The sequence below is a fragment of the Sycon ciliatum genome, chromosome 3, assembly GCF_964019385.1.
Source record: "Sycon ciliatum chromosome 3, ocSycCili1.1, whole genome shotgun sequence".
NCBI lineage: Eukaryota > Metazoa > Porifera > Calcarea > Leucosolenida > Sycettidae > Sycon > Sycon ciliatum.
Genome location: NC_088645.1, coordinates 17,673,326 through 17,695,996, shown reverse-complemented (window position 1 = coordinate 17,695,996; position 22,671 = coordinate 17,673,326). Strand labels below are relative to the sequence as shown.

General features: G+C 44.2%; 1 protein-coding gene across 1 annotated transcript; it reads left to right on the top strand.

Annotated features, from left to right (window-relative positions):
• Window positions 1-1,079: 1,079 nt before the first annotated feature.
• Window positions 1,080-21,418, top strand: LOC135811604 (protein eyes shut-like). Its single transcript, XM_065324838.1, has 8 exons — window positions 1,080-1,868; window positions 2,759-2,878; window positions 10,638-10,760; window positions 12,776-12,904; window positions 14,959-15,075; window positions 17,438-17,560; window positions 19,105-19,248; window positions 19,870-21,418. Exons 1-8 carry the CDS (start codon window positions 1,349-1,351, stop codon window positions 20,883-20,885), a joined length of 2,292 nt encoding a protein of 763 aa, XP_065180910.1. The 5' UTR covers window positions 1,080-1,348; the 3' UTR covers window positions 20,886-21,418.
• Window positions 21,419-22,671: the final 1,253 nt, after the last annotated feature.

The window sequence follows — 22,671 nt, the reverse complement described above, 5'->3', positions numbered from 1 at the left end:
ATGACTGTACATGCAATTGTTAGATTGACAACATGAAACAAGGAGGAGGACACTGTGTTCGAAAACAGTAGTGACCTTACTACAACCTTCCGCGGTTGGCAGAGCCCTGGTCCCTGCGGACCATTTGAACCATAATGGGTATCGCACCCGGTTCTGACCCTCGTTATGCTCGGGGGTTAGGAGACTACTCCTGATGTCATCTTGTGGTCTTCGCTCTTCGCACACACATACACACACACACACACACACACACACACACACACACACACACACACACACACACACACACACACACATGTACCCACACGCGCTGGCGCATACAGACAGAGCCTCTCTATACGTAGAACTCTCTCTCTCTCTCACACACTCGCACACACACACACACACATACACGTGCACACACACACACACACACACACACACACACACACACACACACACACACACACACACACACACACACACACACACACATACACACACACACACACACAGAACACACACACACACACATACTCACTCACACACACACACGCACACAAACACACATACACACACACACACACACACATTTACTCCCACACACACACACACACACACACACACACACACTCGCACACATACGGTAACCGTCCTGGGTTGTATCAGATCTTCGCCGTACCCAAAATCGGGACCGCGAGGTGCTGTACGGTACTCCCTTCCGACTTGCCATTTAAGGATATGGCCGGCTGGCCTGGCTCGTGGTATTACCCGAGTTGACTGTATTGACTGCATGTATGGCCTTATGCCCAGCTGCATGCCCCCAGCATAGTTCTTCGGTGTTCTGCCTTTTATGCATCACGCCACTCCTTACAGCGCTTCGTTGTACATAAAATAATTAATTGGAATCGTTTCGCGCCAAGCTGCAAGACGAGTAGTTGTGGAAATCATGTTCAGCTTTATCCCTCGTACGCGTGTGACCGTTGGCATAAGCATTGCAAAGGTTTTCCCGTACACGAAGTGAAACACTGGATATTGCCTGCCTACATGAGTAGGAATATCTTTACGAAGTCTTTTAATACCTTAGCTACCGGCAAGGAATATATTTGTCAGCTACTTTGAGTGCAATCTCTTTGTTTGTTCTGTCAGATTGTCGCGACAGGCATCTCAAATAGTTGTCCATTTCCGAAATTTGTCTTGTCAATGTAGAGAGTCAATTTGCCTAGGGCGATACATGGAACGTTATGGTTGATCTTCGTATACTCTACTCGGCTACGACTAACGAGACTGAGCCGCTGTTTAATAAGCATTGCTAGTGGAACGCGGGGCCCCTTTCTAACAGAATATTTTGGCTCGAGTGCATCCGGAGATGTTAATAATAACAGTCCATATTATTCTGATGTTGAGTGCCTGGAATGTCGTGAAAGGCCTCACACCGACTTTGCAATGCGCTGCAATAAATCGCCTCCACACCAATCAAAGCTCTTTTGCTAGTGGAACAGAGCAGTACACGGCATTCACTGGAATGGAGCCAATTTCGCGAACAGATCTACTTACTGGTGGTGATTATGAGGTGATTTTCGATTACCCAGCGCATTGTCATCTGCAAGTCAACGAGGTCCAACTCCATTCCGAGGGTACCTGTAATTTCGAGCTGCACACTAGGGAATGGGATGGTTCCGAATCGAAATGGATACAATGGAGCCCAGTCTCCTATTCTTACCAGCAGCAACCCCATCCAGTTGAGAGTAATGTGAGGATAAATGTGTTTACAATCGCGGTCACGATCCAGCAAAGCCAGTTCAACCTTCGCTTTCGTACTAGTGGCTTCTCCTGCAAAGTGCCGCTCTGTGCAGACAATGAACCATATATATCCGTGGTTTATGAAGGTTTGTGAACCTGCACATTAACAGTACATGTACTGCATTATCTTAAAAGGCCGTGTTTACCACCACTGCGGTATTCCAGGTCACGTGCAGTGTTAGTAGTGTCCATACTATTTTGCCCAGGGGAACGGAAACGAAAATTGACTTATTTTCCTGACTGTGATTCTAAAGGAGTATGAAGTAGCCAAAGTGCAGGGTAGAACGATGCGAACAACAGCTTAGGTTGTGTAACATGGAAATTGTGGGCCCAAGTTATGCGATCGAGTCCACCAACTAAACCAAATTTTGATCAGTCAGATGTGTTTTTTTCCTTGGCTCACCATCTCAGTTCTTGTAGTTAAAACTACTTAGGTATTAGTGATACGTCGCAGCATCAATAATTCTGGTTCAAGAAATTGTTGGGGGCAAGCAAGGTGTTACACTAATCACGTGTAATAGTCGACCTGATTACAAGCAAGTGTTTATACCGTGATTTACGCTATTATTTTTGTTGATTTGTTTTTGAGAAAGGGTTAGCTCCCGACACTTGTTTCAAATCATCGCCGAAGTCGCAACCATCATTTCGTATTTATTTCTATTCTATTTTATTCCGAGCAATACATGGCTGGGGTAGCCAATGACCACCTTGCGTGGCGATTGCAGGGCTTTTATAGCCGAGCATGGCTAGGATTATGTACGATTTGGCTTGAAAAAGAAAGAAGTTCCTCCATGGCAGGGAGAGTGGTGATTGTCCTACATCGGACCTGTAGTGTATGCGGCTCTGGGTATCCTTTATCACAGTGGCACACAAGTACAAGTATCTCCAAACAGAAAAGTCAGGGCTTTTCATCAGTGCAGTTCTACTTAATATTATTCTTTTTGTGTGTTTCGACTGATGTTAAAATTCCATGCAGATGTTGATGAATGTAAGGCAAAGGCATTCTGCGATCCTGGTAACAGAGGTAACTGTACGAATACATTCGGAAAACACCAATGCTCTTGTCTTCCGGGATATAACGGAATAACGTGTGCAGGTAGGTCTCCTACTTGTTTCATGACTATCAGGTTTGTGCCATCTCTGTGGTGAAATGGAAACTATTGTAGTCAGGGTGTGGTTACATGAGTCGTTTCAACCCGGGTTGAGTTCGACCCGGGTCCAGTTTCAGCCCGCCATGAACCAGGGCCGTAGCAGGCGGTCCGGCAAGTCCGGCAGCTGCCGGACCAATATTCGGCCAAAAAAAAAAAAAAAAAAAAAAAAAAGCAGCTCACAATGTAAGCAGCTCAGGATGTCCACCCATGATGTATGCAATAAATAGAGGTAGTGAGGTATATTAATTAAAGCGAGTAAGTAGAGGTTCAGTCAACTTCGCTTATAACGACACTCGGCGGGGCATCAGAAAAGTGTCGTTATTCACAAAGCGTCGTTATACCCGAAGTCTCATTATATAATTACAGTTGGATGGAACTTTGCTCTGGGCATGGAAATTCTGTCGTTATTCGCGAATTGTCATTATATCCGCAGTCGTTATTAGCGAAGTTGACTGTAGTTGATTCTACATGGTAATAGCAAGAGGACACTACAACATCGAGTGATTACTTTGAAGTTTGAACTCTAGTTGTACTCAAGTACATGTCATGTACATGTTGTTGCGAATGCCATGCACATAGATCTATGTGGGTGTTGTTCTCTACTTTATGACCTCCTGCCATTCCTTCATTGAAATGTCCTTTCTCCTCCTCCAAGGGACCAAAGGTCCATTTTTGGTTCTTTTATCACATGCGTTTAGATACTGTTGCTATGCCTTCATAGGCTTCAACAAGTTCAGTTTGGACGGACACAACATGCTGATGCCCTTTTTTTCCTAACTCATGCAGAACATCCTTCTTCCGTTTCTCGCCCTATGTCACTCTGCATGGTCACAATTACATACAGTCATGTACATACCGGTACACGTACAATCATGTACATTTTGTACCTGTACAATGTACATGTACCGGCATATGTAGGCGTGTGGGCTCGGGGGGGGGGGGGGGGGGGGGGGAGGGGGGGGGGGGGAGGCATCGAGGTCGGATCTTGCTGGACCAACCAAAATGGGGCTGCTACGGGCCTGTGAACACAGATTGACTGGCGCATTCACATGACGCATTGCGCTTGACCCGGGTTGAAATTCCGCCCTGGGTTGATTAAAAAAATTGATGTTGATTTGAAATCGAGAAACTCATACCATCGTATTTCTGTGCATATCTCGCACCAGGTTTGAACACCTCTGCACAGGCAAATTTCACGCGCAATTATTCACGTGACCCTACAGGATTCTAGAAGTGAACTTTTGGCGGCATATCAGCATTTGCCCCTTGTCAACTGTCCTCATGTAAACACTCGCCTATTTTGTCTATCCTACAGACTTTCAACCAGGGCTGAACTCGACCCGGGTTGAAAATTCTCATGTAAACTCAGCCTCAGTGCACAAACCAAGTTCAACGGAAACAAACAATCTGTGCGCCTCCACAAACAGTGCCATGCCTATTGTAAAACGACAAACTTTCGCGAGCAGGGTCGAATCGCGAAAGTTTGACAGCCGAACATGAAACTTCATGCATGTACCAGGACACGATGGTTGATCGCTTTGCCACAGATTTGTACAAACAGTATGCGTGCATGTATCACTCACTCCACTGTTCATACACTCCACTGTACATACACTCCACTGTACATACACTGCACTGGCTTCATTCATAGCGCTGATCAATGGAAGAGAATAAAAAGATCAACTGGAGAATGTCTCAGTGTTGTGGAGAGTATTGTTGGAGTGTTTGGCCAGCTTGCTGTTGCGTACATTTTAGTGTTGTACTGCAAGTCTTCTGAAATTTATCGCCATGAGTATCACCCAGTGTGCTAGCAGTTTGAAGAGAAAGTCATCTGATGATCCCTCTTCGAACACGCCATCCTTTCTCCCAGTACTAGTACTTACCTTATGGTTCACTTTGAGTCCTTGATTCCTTCTTACGCTCTTTGATTTCTTCTCTCATTATTCATGCACTGTGCGTCCCAGCACTCCCAGGCTTGGTAAAATAAAATTCTTGAAGGTTTTCCGGTGGAAAGTAAAATCGCTAAATTTGATCGCCGCTAACTGGTCCCGTCAGTTTGCCTAAACTCTAAATTTTGCCACCGCGAAAGTTTGTCACTTTACAGTATTGAAAGTCAGTAGAGTAGAGATGAGCAGATGTTTCCACTAAATCTTGAATGTGGGACAGCTTTGGAGTGTTGTGCATTCAGCACTCGCCGTGAGCAATCCGACACATTATGATGGCTACGATGTGCTCTTAATTCAATTTAGACATTAATTTTTAAGTATGCGAGAAAAGAGTATAATGTTAACAGACATTTTAAGTACAAGTTAGCTGTCCCTGCTGGATGATGTGTGTCAGTGTTTGGCGATCATCGAAATGTTGGGTATGAAAGAGATTCACCGAAAGTACCGAAAATAGAAGTATAGTCAATTTCACTTATAATGAACTCGCATAATGAATTTCACTTATAACGAACTCGCATATAGTGAATTTCGTGATATAGCAAACCACTGTCCATGTCCCTGTTTGAACCTGTTACGGAATCACAACCATTCCGTTCCCCGGGACGCAGCACAGAAAGGACAAGACCGGTTTGTTACATTATTTATATTCTTGACATGTCGGAAACACAGACTGCACTCAAAGAGACGAACAAGAAGACGGGCAAAAGGACCCTCGGCTACAAAATCGCGCATGCTCATATCACACATATACGCGACTAGACGAGACAGTTTGGGGAAATAATAATAATACTTCCTCCGCGTCATCGAAATTGTCGCAGTTTGACTAGTGACTTGTCACTTGTTACTGACAACTCCATAAGTTAAGCCAATCAAAACCTATTACACAGTATGATAGTCTGAAGACTAGAGTAACGTTCCAGGATAGTTAGACTGAGAGTTTTCATACAGAGATGAAGTCCTCGTCGTCGCTGATGTCATTGGACGCAAAAAATATCGTTCCGAAATACTTCAAGGAAGGTTGAAAGTTCGTCGCGCCTCATCTCAAACGCTTTGACTTTCTCCACAGGACAAGAGCTGCTATGCTTGTCGTCTGCTAGCTCTGGATGATTTCTACTTCACCACCAACGAAGCCTAGTAAGAAAACACGATCGTTGCGAGGTCGGTTGATTACCGTCGGCGGAATCACCTCGATCTTGAAATGAACATTTTTTAGCCGTGGCATGCCCATATATTTTAGCTGTGTGGTCACAGCTCATGCAGGTAAGTGTACTATCACGTCCAGCGCGCCCTCTTTTTCAGCATCACTGGTATACCATGGTACGGCACCTGCGCGTGCATCACTAGCTAGCACTACGTGTAGAGTCTACACGGCTCTTGCAGGTACAATCATGTACTGAGTGTCTAAGCCAGAGCGACAAATTTTATCGCTGTTGCAGGCATTTAGTTTGCTGACCCCTCGATGTTTCTCCAAGCGCTGCCACTTGTTCGACGAAGTCATTCTCACCCCAGCTAAGGTAAAACAGTGATGAGGCTTGAGTGAATGGCCATAAGCACGAGAAATGTGCAGGCTGCAACGCCTGACTGATCTCAGCGAGTCGAAATTACCATCGCAGCGACATCAGCGAAGAAATTGCGTCTAGTTCAAAAATTCCAGCTTCCAATAACAGAAAATAGAACTTTGCCGTCACCCCATACTGATGACTATCGCCTATGTCCGATTCCTTGCCTCTGGTACGAGAGCTGGTGAGTAAATACCCCGTTTTATATCAAAAGTCAAACTGCGACAATTTCGATGACGCGGAGGAAATAATATTTAAATCAATGTCAACACACAGGAAAACAACTCATCATTTTACATCAAACCCATACAAGAATACCCTTTATAGCGAACCAAATCGTGTAGGGCTGCATAAAAACCAAGTGCAGTCTCACTGTCATGGGGCACATGTCAGTCATACTGTCATGGGGCATATGCCATATTAGTTATGATTTGCTGCTTGTATAGTGTGAATGCATTTCTGTTATAACAAACTTCGACTATGAAGAACTAATTCTCCTGCGCAGTGGTGTTCGCTATATCTCATGAGCCGACTGTACACGCAATTCGCGAGTAATCATTAGTGGTCTGACCTGGATGCAAGTATAATGTGGAGGGGATCTTATGATTTGGTATGCATTGTCTAGAGAATGCTGAACTGAACAATGCGGTTCATCCCGAGGTCTTTATACGGGTGTCGACTAGTGAACTACTAGTGTGGTATGTGGCCGAGTGGCAAGCAAATCAACTGACTCTGGCACACTCCTGGAGGTAATAAGTACACTCCTGGTGGTAATAAGTACACTCCTGGCGGTAATAAGTACACTTCTGGCGGTAATAAGTACACTTCTGGCGGTAATAAGGATCTCTCCACTAGTAAAACAAAGACAAAAACTGACTTACAGTGTTACGAACACTTTGCACACGAATTCGCAATAATTGTTATTGCATTTGCTTGTTCGAATCTGTTTGTATTTTGTTTCTCCCGCATTTCACTTTTCCGAGTTTATCACTTACCTGCATGCTCCACTCTGCTGCAGTTAGAGGCAGCTACTCTACATGCAGGCGAGTCGTTTCTATTGCATATCTGCATGTCTCCTCGACACTATCTGTCCATCTCTAAATACATGTATATTATGGCATGGTTAGGAGGGTAATAATGGATTTTCAGTACCCGACAAGTGAGCCCGAGGGTTCACTTGGAAATCCATTATTGCCCGACCAACCATGCCATAATGGATTCATAACTTTCAGCTTAACCATTACTGAATACACTAACCTGAAAGAATCAAAACTAAAGGAGAAAGTCGACCCCGTGTGCAGCAACACTTGATAGGAAAGAAAAAGAAAAGCTGAGATCGCCACTTTCGAACACGCGTTAACATGCACACTGCACTGTACACAGTCACCGTGTTCAGATTTCACGTATCCAGTGTCACTGTCAGGGTTGTCACGGGCGACGGGCTTTGGAGGCGGGCGCTGGACTGATTTATTGCCCGCTCACACAGATCCGCGATTGGCCCGATCCAAGGAAACAGTCAAGTGACATGCAATAAATAGAATTAAATTCCGCTCTAGGGGCATGATCAATTGGGCGAATCCCGAGCAAGTGAGCTCTGAGTGAGCCTGATCGTTTGGCCAAATCCGGATTAGGTGCACTTGGAGTGGAATCCGACCACACAGCCCCCCATACCGGAAGTGGCTGCGGTGGAAATGGACTTAAGCGTTTTTTTGCCAGCTGTAACAGAATCTTTGTACGATTTGCGTACATTTTTTTGCGGACTACACCCTTGCTTTGTTCTATTGGGCTAGCGTTGCTCGGACCACACCACCTGCTCACACTAAATCCAGATTCGCCACCCTAGTTCTCTGCTCTCTTCTTCTCTCCGATTTATTTATCTTGACTTGTCTCAGTTATTTTTGTTTAGTTTGTACTTTGAACTAGTTCGGTATGCTATCGCTCTATCTGCATGACGTGATGCAGTTTATGGATGTCGTCACTCCATGGAGCGCCAGGCCTGCACTTTTTTGGGTGCAGTGTACTGGATGCGCAGTGACCTCTACGATGTATGCCAGAGCTAGGCATCTTTTTTTGGATGCATGTTTCCTTTTGCATTGCGAGCTTTTCTCCTTGAAGCTACATGTAACTCTTCGTTTTTCAGATCTCTGCGAAATTCATTTTATTCCACTTTGTAAGAACAAGTAATGGATCGAAGGAAATTTTGTCCACCATGGCCAGAGGGCCACACCATGGGCAGAGGGCCACACCATGGGCAGAGGGCCACACCATGGCCAGAGGGCCGCAGCATGCATGCATGCATATGGCTTGCGTTGTGCGCACCAAATCAGCATGTACATGTACTACAGTTTGCACATGGCAAAAGCGAAAACGAAACGTGGTGCAGCACAGGACATGCATGAGTCATCGAGGGTTACCAAGGAAATAAATCAGTATGTGGCGACTGCCAAAGTCCGCGTGCAGTGCGGAGTACTCGAGTGCAGGCGCAACGAAAAAGAAAAGCCGGAGTATTTGAATGCAGAACAAGCAGAAATAGTAATTCAAATATCTGCTGAGGTGAAAGGATGAAGGATACTGTGACCATCCTAATGTTTGCGACGTATTAATGTTTGCTAATTTTGCGAGTAGAGCATAACCATGGTGAAATCAAACTTAAACAGTGGGTGTATATGCACAGTATTGGCATCGTGCCGACATTGGGTCTTTATGTTTTCATATCTCGTGTTGCGCAGCAGATGTTTACTGACACTATAGTACTTGAAGTAGTATAATGACCTACTTTATGGAGAGAGAGAGAGAGAGAGAGAGAGAGAGAGAGAATATGGAGTGAGGCAATGCTGTGACAAACACTATCTACTATATTTCCGCGGGGTTGCAACCGTGAAAGATGTGAGAATAACACCAGGTCCTGCTACGGATAGTGATATAATGCTAAATTTGAATGGACATTTGTGCCGCATAGCAATGGGGTTTCTTAGTAAATTAACTTCAGTACAAGGGCCATGTAAAATTAAGCATCTGAAGGATCAGCGTTAGAGATGTGCTAGCGTGTGACTTCCGTGCGTAGATTTGCATTCAACGGAATTGTCACCGAGGATTGTTTTACGTGAAACCCAACCCTGCCTATCAGTTATGAAGGAAAAAGAAATCGAGATGAAACAGAACAGACAAGCCGGGACAATTAATGGTAGGGGCCAGGCAATGTACCGATGACAGTGGGGCAAACCAAGCTCAACCAACAGACCGTCCCGGCTTCATTTCCAGACATTCCCACTATAGAAACTAGTTACTGTATACGCAGATATATTCGTCTGGAATTTAATTTCGTCTCTTTCGTCTAAGGAGCTTTGGGACTAAATTAAATGCCGGACTGATGTCGATTTGCCCAGCTTTTCAATACACTTTTATGATCCATGGATGAAATTTACAACCGGACGAACTCCCTTTCTTTGGAGCGGGACGAAAATATTGACCGACGAAGTTTTCTGCCAGTACAGTAATTTGATTGAGTGTTGCCTACACAGTGCAAGATCCAAATCAAGAGATAAAATCGGAAAAGGTTCTCGTCCTGAACGACGGCAATTCTTGAAAAGGCGAAATTTGCACTCCGCAAAAGTTTATCGCTTTACAGGACAGCATACATGTAAAAAGTATACAGAAAAACAACCTGGGCTTTTGGTTTTGAGGTTATCTGTTTGAGGAAAGTCATTACCGTGTTATCTCTACTACAAGTGCAGTCTCTTGTAAAAGCCCAGTCTCTATTATAAGCGCACTCCGAGAGTGCTTCGAAGATATACAAGCGCAGTCTCCAATATAAGCGCAGAGAACTGTATGGATCATGTCCATGCACGTTTGACGTCACACAGTATCACATAAACACATACTGTGGCAGTCGTCTGTGATCCCCGAAATCTAAATTTCAGACTCAGTGTACCAGGAAGCACAAAACTGCAGTCCCGGTACCTGGTGGGAAAGTTTGTGCTACTGATGTAATGAAAAATAATATGCGATGTATTGTATTATGTACATGTACCAGGTGGTTGAAAAACTATAAGCCCAGTCTCTAGTAGAAGCCCAGTCTCTAGTAGAACTCCGGGTCCGGATTGGTTTCGTTTTTTGCTGGGATACTGGATGCAATTTCGAATCACGCGCTTGCTATCAAGTGAAATAAAGTCTCTCCTGTTTCTGTGTTCACATCATAGATATCGATGAGTGTACACTGGACAAAGGTATCTGCAAGAATGGCGTTAACATCCAATGCAATAATACCCCGGGATCATATCAATGTGTCTGCAAGCCTGGCTTTGCAGGGACACCTTGCGCAGGTAAGATGCTAGCACAGTCTTTGCAGCAAGTACAGCAGTAGTAGACTAGCCCTGATTACATTCGAATGCAATGAATTCTTTGCCCATTGTTGTTCTCACATTTTGCTGATGGTAATACAAACTTTGTGTCAAGTAGAAGTATTCTTTTATTTTCCACCAGAAGCCTCAACAGTGATGAACACACCTCATAAGAGGGCCGGTAACAAAGTAGAGGAGAGTGGATGTATAAATAAAAAGTCAAGATATGTAAGGGATTAGTGGGATAAATGCAAGATTTAAAGAGATGTTTAAACCAAATTAAACTATGAAGTATAAATCCAATGAACACAGTGTATCCAAAGCACCATCGCTGGCATACATAACCCAGTGTAAGCACACGCAAATACGGAAATGCACACGAACTCACGCATCCACCAACACGGCAACATTCTTTCTACGAAAAGCACTTGCAGCAAAGCACACGAGAGAGATCAATGATGGCCTTTCAGCATAACAAGCAGCTGCCAACTCCAAGGGAGACGGTGGAGTTAGCACATACCAAGCTCTGGAAAACACACTGGTCTCGTCATCACTGCTGGATATATGTACCCGCAGGAGCAGAAAAAACGAAGACAAGAGAGCAGATGAGAAAGGGACGGAAAGGAAAAGGAAATAAAAGAAAGATGCTGCTACGGAGAGCGCGGGTGAACTTGAGGACGACAAAAATCATAATACTATTATTCATCATACACTATACGTTTCAATGGTTGGCAGTGGTAGTCAGTGTAATCAGGCGCGTGCGCTGGTGCCGTTCAAGGGGGGGGGGTGTTGGGGGCCTCCCGGGAAATTTTTCAAAAAATGAAGCAAAATCCTGCATTTTGAGCAAAAAAAGGGGGTTCCGGGCACCCAGGAACCCATCCAGGCCATGCGCCTGGTCATAACAACAAGCTCTAATTACATTTAAATCTGTTGAGTTCTTTGTCCGTTGTTGTTCTCACATCTTGCTGATTGTAATAAAAAACTTTGTGTCGAGTATCCACCATGCATGTAATCGTTGGATATATGAGGAGAGGAAATTAGTGGGCAGGAAGCAGAAGCTGGGTGCGAGATAAACAGTCAGGGACACAATGAGTGGTTTAAACAGTAGCGAGTCTTCGCAATCACGGAGTAGTGGATCAGAGACCAGAACGAGAATGAGTGAGATTGGGCAACTGGAAAGGGAGACAGGGAGACAGGCACACAGATAGCTATTAAACTTAGAGAAAAGAGACATTTTGGAGAAGGCGGCTATAATAAGGATGCTACAGAAGCCACAACAAGAACGTGCACTGGAGTTTCATGATATACCAGACAAATATCATAATAGTCAATGTGGAGATAATAACCGTAAAATAGATATGATAAGCTGGCGCTCATGTCAAACAACAAAGCAGTATAGTTCCAGAACGTTTGTCACACTCATCAATGGAATCTCGTGACTGAGAAAAAAGACATAAACAGCATTAGGATATCATACACGTGAAAAATAGTGATAACAAATGCGTGACAACCATTCGTAAAAGGTTATCAGGGGAGTGCGAGGGATGTTACAAGTGCCATCCTAGTTGTCACCTTGCACATCCATTTTCAGGTTTGAGCAACACTGATTTAATTATATTGACTTCAGTAGTAAGTCACACTCGATTGTAAGTCACACTCCCTTTTTTTTTAAGGGAATTTTACTGTAAATACTTGCTAATTATATTCGGGGAAATACGGCATATATCCTACTGCTGTTTATGTCTTTTCTGTCAGTCACGAGATTCCATAGATGAATGTGACAAGAAAACGTTCTGGAACTAAACTTTTGCTGCTTTGTTGTTTGACATGAGCACCAGTTTAGTTTTGTTCATAGATATCTTAATGATAATGATAGTAATGGTGAGGTTGAGTTGACTTTTCCTCTCTACCTTGGATACTTTGGGAACGAAGTACAATTTCAGATCCTATGCTTTGTGTTAACAGGAACTATTGCTGTTTCTGAATTCAAATGTTAGATGTCAATGAGTGTGCACAAGATCAGGGTATTTGCAGCAATTATCCCAATAGCAACGGTCAATGCAACAATATGCCTGGATCATATCAGTGCTCTTGCAAGCCTGGATATTCAGGAACACCTTGCACAGGTAAGACACTAGCACGCTATTCGCAGCAAACCCGGCCTCTCCAAACTATAATGCATGCCAGTCCACAAACACATACGTGCAAACACAATCACGCATGCACGCGCACGCAACCCCCGACACATGCACACACAAACACATACACCCACCTCGACTATTTTGCTGGAGCTGATCATATTGATACTGAAGGAGAGGTTCCAGAAATATGCGTTGGAATTCTCCTATATTTCAACTCGGATACTGACCTAGTAATAATTTAATGTAAAAAAGAGAAGAAATTACATGAGAAATGCCTCATTTCTCGTTGGCTGGCGTAAGAAAGAAACAAGAAATGTAATTATATGTAGAAAGGAAAAGGACAAAAGGACACGAGTTAGAGTAACTCTCCATCACTGTAACTGGATACTATATACAGTCAGAAAGTGCAATAACTAGGCACAACACTGGCAAGAGTACTGAGACATTCGACGTCCTGACACCTAGCTTCAACACATCTCCGTAGCGCTAACCGACAGCCTTCCAACTTGACACACACAACTTTATGGCTCAACATCCGAGTTTCAAAATATAATTATTTTTTGTCTTTCTTTTTTTGCATTGCGTAACATTTGCGAGATAGTAGGAGCATGCGGTCTGGCTGCGGCATTCTTTTTCTTGCTTCACAAATGTAGTGTAGCTGTTGCTGCTGCAGAGGCTGTTTGTTCTTGCTGTGTGCGTGTGTATGTGGGTGTGCATGTGAGTGAGGTGTGTTAGGGGTGGGAGCATGTATGGTGTGGCCGCACGCAGGAGTGAGAAAGAGAGTAAAAAAGAATGAGTTGCGCAGCGAAAATGATCGTTTTCGGAAAGCTTCCCCCTTCCTTTATCTCTGATTTTGCACACCACCCAAGTTGGGTGGTGTGTTGCTTTGCTGCTTTGAATGGTGGGTAGACTGCATTGTCATGTTATGAACTAGTCTCGTCATTGTCCTGTAACAGTCGGCAATATTTGTTGCCGTGGGACTTACCTTGGGCACATTTACGCTGCGCTCACCTTCCCCTCTTCGGTCCTACGTAACCATGAACCTTCCAAGTTGGAAGGCTGTTGGTTTGCGCACTGAAGGTGTGTTAGAGCTAGTTCTCAGGTCGCTGAATGTCTCAGTAGCTTGTCTGTTTTGTGCCCTATTATCGCACGTTCTGACTGTGTATCATATTGTTACAGTTGTAGATAGTTGCTGCATAACCCGTTCTCATGTGATTTAACTCATGTGATTTCTTCTCTTTTTAAAGTGCATTACCATAAGTGTGTCGGAATTGCCACTCTAGCTTACGCCATTCAAGACACCATGCACGGAATGCAGAGAGAGAGAGAGAGAGAGAGAAAATGAGAGAGAGAGAAAATGAGAGAGAGAGAGAAAATGAGAGAGAGAGATAGAGAGAAAATGAGCCACAGAGAGATAGAGAGAAAATGAGACAGAGAGAGATAGAGAGAAAATGAGAGAGAGAGAGTTAGAGAGAGAGAGAGAGAGAGAGAGAGAGAGAGAGGGAGAGAGAGAGAGAGTTAGAGAGAGAGAGAGAGAGATGCCATAGTGTAGAACTTTGTGTTGAGAAAGAAAGAAAGATCAGGTACAATCCAGTTGAACAAGAAGGCGACAACCCCACATCTTTTTAAAGACTTTCTATGCTCTCCTTCCTTTGTCGTTAACATCACTGGTAATGGCTGCATCCACACAACATGGCCGATGGGGAAAGAGGCTGGAAGCCGGCCAAAACAGTAAGGAAAGTAAAGTTAGAACGAAACACCCCGAGATAGCTCTGTCGTCTTGCGTGTGTGTGCGTTTGTTTGTTCGGAGATTTCAGGGGGTGTCAGCTGTTGGGCAGTTCAATAGCCAATTGAGTCATCTTTTCAGGATTCCTTTTGAATCTCCCTACCCTCTTTGGGGGAGACTCGCGTGACCAGGCATGGTAGTGAGCAAGTACAGTACATGTACAGTATGTGCATCTGTGTCTGTGTGTGTCTGTTTGCGTTGGGCCATATAAATTGTACGAGTGTGTCTGTGTGTGTGATTGTTCTTCATTCAGATATCAATGAATGTAAGAAGGACTACTGCAGGAGTGTGGACAACAGCCACTGTCACAACACTAATGGATCATATCAATGTGTCTGCCTCGACGGCTACTCTGGTGCACAATGCGAAGGTATAGTCCAGCTCCGATGCATGTGCTTGTAGCTCTCCCAATTAGTTAACAACATAAATCATTATTAGTGTCACAGTTTTTGTGATTTAAGATCGTGCTCTGAACATCATTCACGATACGTCTTGCACGGGGCTGCTAGTACCCTTCGGCTGATGAATTATAAGGTATAGTAGAACGAGGTCTGTCTCGCTGTCCAGGAAACCACCAATCCGGGACATTCCCGCCAACGGCCTTTTCAGAGTTTAAAGCCCGCTCAATCGTAATTATTCTACTTTTTGATGACGCGTCGAGGGCCTTAGGTTAGTTTAAAGCCCGCTGAATGTACTCTAAGCCGGTGCATACAACTTCATGTACACATTATAGTACAGTGCAGATAATGAAGTATATAATAACACATGGTACGGAGGGCATTATGGCTGATTTATGCCCTAGTGCATAGCCTGAGGTCGTGCACTCTAGCCCAAAGGCAGCAGGCCCGCGGGCTACGGTGCACGACCGAGGGCCGAGTGCCTACGGCCCTCAGGCTAAACTGTCGGGAACTAACAAGCCATAAGGCCCTCCCTGCCATGCACTAACCTAAAGTTAAAAGTATCTAACCTATGGAATATGGACGGGTCTGATGCCTATGTCAGTGCAAGAACAAGAATGAACATTTAACCCTTTACCGTTTGTACGTACAAATTTCGACCGCTCGCGGTCGATGACTTCTATGCGCACAGCGCTGGACTGGTTCACCGCAGAGAGCTGGGATTTTCCCTACTGGTAGCCAAGATGTACGCGCAGAGGGTGCCGACAATTTTTTTGTGTGATGCAATATAAAAAATCGCGAAAATCGCGACTTGAAAAATGCGCTTGGGGAAAAGTGCGTACCCTGCGACTTTTGGTACTGCCTGCAGATTATTTCGACTTTGCTTGAGCTGGCCTCACGACTGTCTGCCCTGCTGTGCAAGCCATGGACGCGGAGCAAGCTCTTTCGCTTCTGGAGACCCTTCCTGACGACTCTGTCGCTGCCTCATCCAGCGAAGATGAGTTTGTGGAGCCAGACAATCCTGTTGAAAATATTTATTCTGACAACGACCGCGACGATGACATGGCGAGTGAAAGCAGCGCCAGTAAGAGTGCCATGGATGTCACAGACGACGACAGTGTCGCTGAGATGAGTGCCACTAATGGTGGAAGGGGACGTGGCAGAGAGAGAGGATTCGGCCTTGGAATAGGCCGTCGTCACGGTAGAGGTCGTGGTGTACAGGTACTATGTATACAGTATAGCCAGCGGTGCAATCTGCACTAGTCGATATTTGCAATACTTGGGACAATGCTGACACCGCTGTGACTGGTAACACTCCTGCATTCCACCCAGAGAACGAACCTGGTATCCACTTACCTGAGAGAGCCACTCCAGTGCAAGGATCTGATTTATTGCATATTGCAACAGTTTGCCCGATCGGCAATACATCCAAATAATTATTAGTGCTAAATAGTGAAATCTGTGTTCGTTTTCTGGACTTGAAAGTTGTTGCATCGCATTCCTGAGGGTTTTTACTTTCAGAATCACCCCATTTTGTACATAATAAAAGTGAAAAATAAAAAAGTTACGGCATGAACAGTGACGGTCGGTTTTTGCTGTACAAATACCTAAAACGGTAAAGGGTTAAGCTTGAAGTAATAGAATATGACATCTGATAGCCACAAGGCCCTGGTTCAAACTTGGCAGATCACCCCATGCTCCATGAAACATAATAATTATCTTGATTGCCATTCGTACTGTATCCGGCCCAAAATGTTATATCTCTCTTGCCCGCACCCACTCTGCTATCACCCGATATGAGCCCTCATGATTCGTTCCACGTAGAGTAACGATGTCATAGAGCACTGTGTTAAAGTACTACCACCCCGCTTCATTCTATCTTCTATTTTTATTTTCCTCCTCAGCTTCTTCTTCATACCGTATGTCCGCACGTTTAGAGATATGGAAGTATACTCGATTATAAAGCCAGTCTCAGTTTTAAAGCCACAAGCTTCATGAACGAAATGACATTTGAAGTACGTTTTGTGAAAATGAAGGAATAAGTACTATACTAATAAACGGAAATGGTGAACAAGTGGATTTAGATTGAAATTTCCCTGTGGACTTTTATGGCATGCCGTAGTGGGTGAGTCATTTTACATATGGAATAGCTAGGAAAGCAGCTGTGTTTTGAATATAAGGCCATGGTTTTAAAGGCGCTGACATACGGTAAGTTATTGACGGAGACTCCCTCCATTTAGGCTAAGGCCTGTGGAGAATCCATAAATACAAATACAGATATAAGGATTGTCATGAATTCTTCACCCCAGTACATGTCTTACATTTTCCTTTCAGATATCAACGAATGTGATGCAAGCCCGGGAGTGTGTAACGCCATCATACACAGCAACTGTAATAACACCAATGGATCGTACCAATGCATATGCAGGCAAGGATACACGGGGAAATTTTGCCAAGGTAACGTGACCACACCACACGTATAGCGTGGGGTTCTCGATCTATGCTTTTGCTTTAGCTCTATAAACTGCTGTATTGTGATTTCGTTTTCCATCGTTCTCTGTACTCACCCATGATGAGAAGGGAACGAAAACATTCGGTTACTAAATTGGCTTTACTTGACTGTGTGGATTGCGTCGGTGCTGACACGTCTTTTGAAGAAGAGTGAATATGTTATTTTAACGGCCACAAATACGGGGATTCGATTGACATCGAGTTAGCATGTATGTCCAGATGTAATTGAGTTCGTGGACAGGCAGGCAGATATATTAGAGTGGTCTTAGACCAGATACAAAGAGTTCCAGGATCAAGTAAGTCCTGCCTGGAAGCGGACATATCTTTCAACAGGGCTGCGGGTATTTGGGAACTCAGAAAGCACTTCCTTCAGTTTACCAAACGTTTTCTTTCCCTTCTCACCAGAATAGAACAAGGTAACTATGGTGTAGACATTAATATAATGGTTTGAAATGAGATGAACAACCAACACTCCAACACAGATCAGATGAGTGCAGACTCAAGATCTGAAGATGAAGTTATTTTAAAAGTGCAACACCACACGAAGGTGGAACCTGTGCTTCTAAATTCATCCAAAGTATTATTTGTTCGTAGTCATCTCAGCTTTTGAGTTTTCCTCTCAATTCGCCTTCACTTTCAAGGGATCTCCTATACTTTTGGACCAAGGTGGTTTCCATATTCTGGCCGGAGGCATTCATATCTCTCTCCTTTACTCCTCTATTTTCCACAACGATCAATGCCAGAGACTAAAGCGTCTGCTTAAAACGCGATGACGAGGTAGTGAAATTTCCTGCGATGTAAGTGGTTGGTGCCTGTCATCTTGTTTTCACCTTGCCCATCTTTATATTTATTTATATCTTTTCACGCACACCGCTATCGCATAAAACAGCATGTAGTGTGCTTGTCTGGGAAAAGCGCTGAGTTCGGCAGGATGGTGAGGTCATTTCAGCTTGCGTCCGGGTATACGCTCGACCATAAAGTGCATGGGGCCCTTTATGGGTGCAGAGCTCATGTGTGCTGGTACGGTCGACATCGGCATTCCCTGCGCTCCCTGGGGGTAGTCTTTTAACCCTTTTTACTCCATCGTTGACCTGGGGAGAATACCATAGCATAATTATGTCATGGAAACGTGTCAGGGAAAATGGATTACATGTACCCTACTGATCTAGATCATGTATAGTGTTTAATCATGGTTCCTACATTGGGATGGATAGCCAAGGAAAATTTTAGGAAAGAAAAAGCACAAAGGTATTACCTGTGGCAGTTAGTTGTAGAACGTCAGTACCGTTGTTCAGTGTCGTGAAATGTTATCGCATGAGCTGACCGTCAAGTAACTGGTAGTGCTAGTGGACAGTATAGCGTAACTTGTAGTTCCTTGGTCCTTTTTCTTTCCTTTGGTGGACAGTTGGTGCTAACTCATAACGTGTTCTTTTTAAATTTATCCATGATTACATTCGCTCAACATCCGAGTAATTACATTATGTTGCTAGATATTGATGAATGCAGTCAAGACGGGGCGCACAACTGCACCGCGAGAGTGAATGGCGGGAATCGTATTTGTGAGAACACCAACGGTTCATACCGGTGTCCGTGTGCATCTACTGGAAACAGAAGCCTCGATGAGCACTGTGCAGGTACTTACGATATGCATACATGTACAGTTTTTAAGTATTATTTAATTATATGTTTCAGAATTGCGATAAACAGAACGAGCTGAACAGTCATCACACAAAGGCTTTTTTATAGTGTTCGAAACTAATGGATACGAAGGTTGTGAAGAACAGGGAAGGAGAAGCAAATTTGATATGGAACAAATGATGAAAAAATTATTATATGTATGTCTCAAATTACGAGACTGGTGAATTTATCATGCAACGGTGTAGGATGCAGGTTTCCTAGTGCAAACAATGAAAGCAAACGACATTCTGTCTGATGACTGCTGAAATGCGTGAAACCTGAATTTACAGCTGCACAGACTGTTTATGTGTAGGTTTCGTAGTAGACATGTGGGTCTAATTATCATACTTTTTTTTATATATCGTAGACATTGGCCGTGCATGAAGTAGTGGTTGAGACTGACTATCCATGGCACTACCCAGTGGAGTTTGCAATCTACATGCAAATTGAGATCTCCCTGCCACCGGTGTAGTAAGCACATATCCCTTGCAGCTTACCTTGTTATGATAAAGTGTGATGTTTCCCGTATAGAAAATGACTTACACACGTATCCCACTTGTTTTTGTCTCCTGCCACAGGACGGAAGCTGGCCAGTAGCAAAATTTCAATAAAATTCACCCTATCAGTGGGTCTGCTCGTTTCCGGCCTGTTGCTGGCCACTCTGATTATGGCGGTAGTGGTGAGAAAGCGACAGACAGGAAGCAAGGATATACCTCGTATGCCAGTTAATGACTCAGAAGGCACGGGAATGCGTGAGGACCAAAATCATCAACCACCTACTACGCCAAGCCAGGGGAATGACGTTAAGAGTGAGGATCAACGTGGCACTGGAGAGAGTGAACAAGGACCAGTTGGTTCCTGTACTAGCCCAGCACTGCTGTACTCCCCTGTCACGAAACATCACCCACTCACTATGCTACTCCACGGAAGCCATGTTTACAGTGAGGGTCAACCTGGGGCCGGAGTGCATGAGCAAGTACCTCCAGTGCTCGGTAGTAGCCAAGCACTGCGGTACTCCCCCGTCACGAAACATCACCCACTCACTATGCCACTCCACGAAAGCCATGTTTACAGTGAGGATCAACCTGGGGCCGGAGTGCATGAGCAAGTACCTCCAGTGCTCTGTAGTAGCCAAGCAATGCGATATTCTCCTGTCGTGAAAAATCAACTGCCCACCATGCCACTCCAAGCAAGCGATGTTTGCAGTGAAGATCAACCTGGGGCCGGAGAGTATAAACAAATACCACCAGCGTGCTGCTTTAGCCAAGGACTGCTATACTCCCCTGTCACAAAAGATCGAAAAGCTATTGAGAGTAATGAAGAAAGTGAGGGAGCGATCAACAGTAACATTCGAGCAAACAACAATGAGGAAATATATGTACTGGCGACCGCACCGATTCCTGAACTGCAAGTTCATGCAGCAGCACCTTGTGTATCACATTCCATAGCCACATCAACAGGGCAGAATAATTTGTTGTCCATCGATACATCGCCATCAAGGGTCTCATTGAACTCTGAAGGAAAGTCTCGTGTATTGGCCACGGAGATTGATTCCGTTTACACCATGATCATGAAGGGCTGTGACCCAAACTGAGTGTGCTCTTTTTGCCCGCATTCTTCCTACACGTGAGCAAGATAATTTCCAAAGTCCCATTACCGCGCGAGTTAAATAGCGTTGCCGCACCTTATTCCTCAAGTAGTTCAACTCCAATACTGGGCAAATGTCATACGGTTTCAAATTGTCCTTTTTACGATTGAATGATAAAAATGTTGATTCACGTAGCATCGTAATGGTTTCTGCATTCAGTATTGTACCTCTACTGATGAGCGGAGGGTGATAATGTGAAATTTTAGAATACCTTCGTAATAGTTATTGTTAAAACGATTACGATCCCACTAGTTTAAACATGTGTGTAGTCTTCTATACCAATACACCACACCACCACGTCATTGTCTTCTATTCCAATACACCACACCACCACATACTGCTTCAAGTATCCTTTTTATTATTTCTCGCTTCATTGAATTATGTTGTATTATTGTGTTCTATTCGCCCCAAAAAGAGGCTTTATAGTACTTCTTGCATTTCTTACTCACTCATTCCAATGATGAATTATAACTTTCACCTTTCTTTGAAAACTAGCCTTTGCCTGATGAGAAGGCATCATTACCTTGCTCACTATGTGTACATATTTAAACATTAGCCCGTGCTTCACACAGCCGGACGTGTACATGCGCGTGCATGCGAACCCACACGCATGAACGAGCACACACAGAATAGTCTGGTTGAGTTAAATTGAATAGGTGGAGTGCTTGATTAGAACAACTGGTGCATGTCACGTGACTCGGCAAATGAGTCGCAACGCGAAAAGACTCTGCTGAGTCGCGAACAGGCAATGACTCTGCAACTGAGTCGCAAGCAAGCAAACAGGGCAAACCAGTTGTGAGTGGAAATTCGCACTCCCCAATGTTTTATTTTACTTGTATGTTTTTTGTTTTTTAGAATTGAATACATGTATGGCAAGTTACAGCGGATGCAAGTGCAGACCACATAGGCTGCAGAGAATATAGCAACATGTTAACATAGAGCAACAGCTATAGGGTGGGTGTTGGTGGGGAAGAAAAAGCTAGGAGCAAACGGTGAAAGCCAGGCAACAGCAGCGAACTCTACTTTCACAAAGGCAACACTCAAAGCAAGGCACGTGGGAAAAGTTTGGAGCAGAAGAAATACGAGGTGTGAGCTGCAACCTCTCTTGGCGCGGTTCCGGAGCTGCGCTGTAGATTAGCGCTGTGAATCTGCGTGGTTGATTAGTGTAATCAAGCTGCCAGCTGGCAGGTGTTCATGCGGCGCTAACACGCGCTAGCCACTGGCTAATGCGCCATTATTATGGTTCATTCAGTTTGCATCAGCACACTATTGATATCTCAGTTTCTTTCTGCTTCGAATAGACTGGAAATATCGTTATAATTTTTTATTGAGATGAACCACCAACAAGAGATAAGCGATACGAGTGTTGAATATCCACTGCACGGTCTGTTTTCATCTTAGGTGGCTCGTGCGACTCATGCCGTTGGTAGGACCATGAATGGCTAGTTTTCTTCGTTTGTAAACTTTGTTTGTACACTTTGTTTGAATTCGCAAATCCAAACGAGCCCAAATGCTCAAAGACAAGGCAGCGAATAATTATTATGTTATTTTATCGAAGAACAAAAAGGACAAAGGAAATACTTGTACACATTACGCTATAATGTTCACTAACACCACCTAATACTACTAAGTACACAATCAGCTTATGCGATAACATTGCACGACACTGACCGACGGTACTGACGTTCTACAACTAAATGGCTAACAGCTCTAGCACATCTTGGATACATGT

What these genes read in the sequence shown, in the direction of transcription:
- LOC135811604 (XM_065324838.1), top strand. Translation starts at nt 1,349, where the DNA reads ATGTTAATAATAACAGTCCATATTATTCTGATGTTGAGTGCCTGGAAT. An exon ending in TAACGGAATAACGTGTGCAG is followed by an intron (nt 2,879 to 10,637) that starts GTAGGTCTCCTA and finishes TTCACATCATAG; the next exon opens with ATATCGATGAGTGTACACTG. An exon ending in TTCAGGAACACCTTGCACAG is followed by an intron (nt 12,905 to 14,958) that starts GTAAGACACTAG and finishes TTCTTCATTCAG; the next exon opens with ATATCAATGAATGTAAGAAG.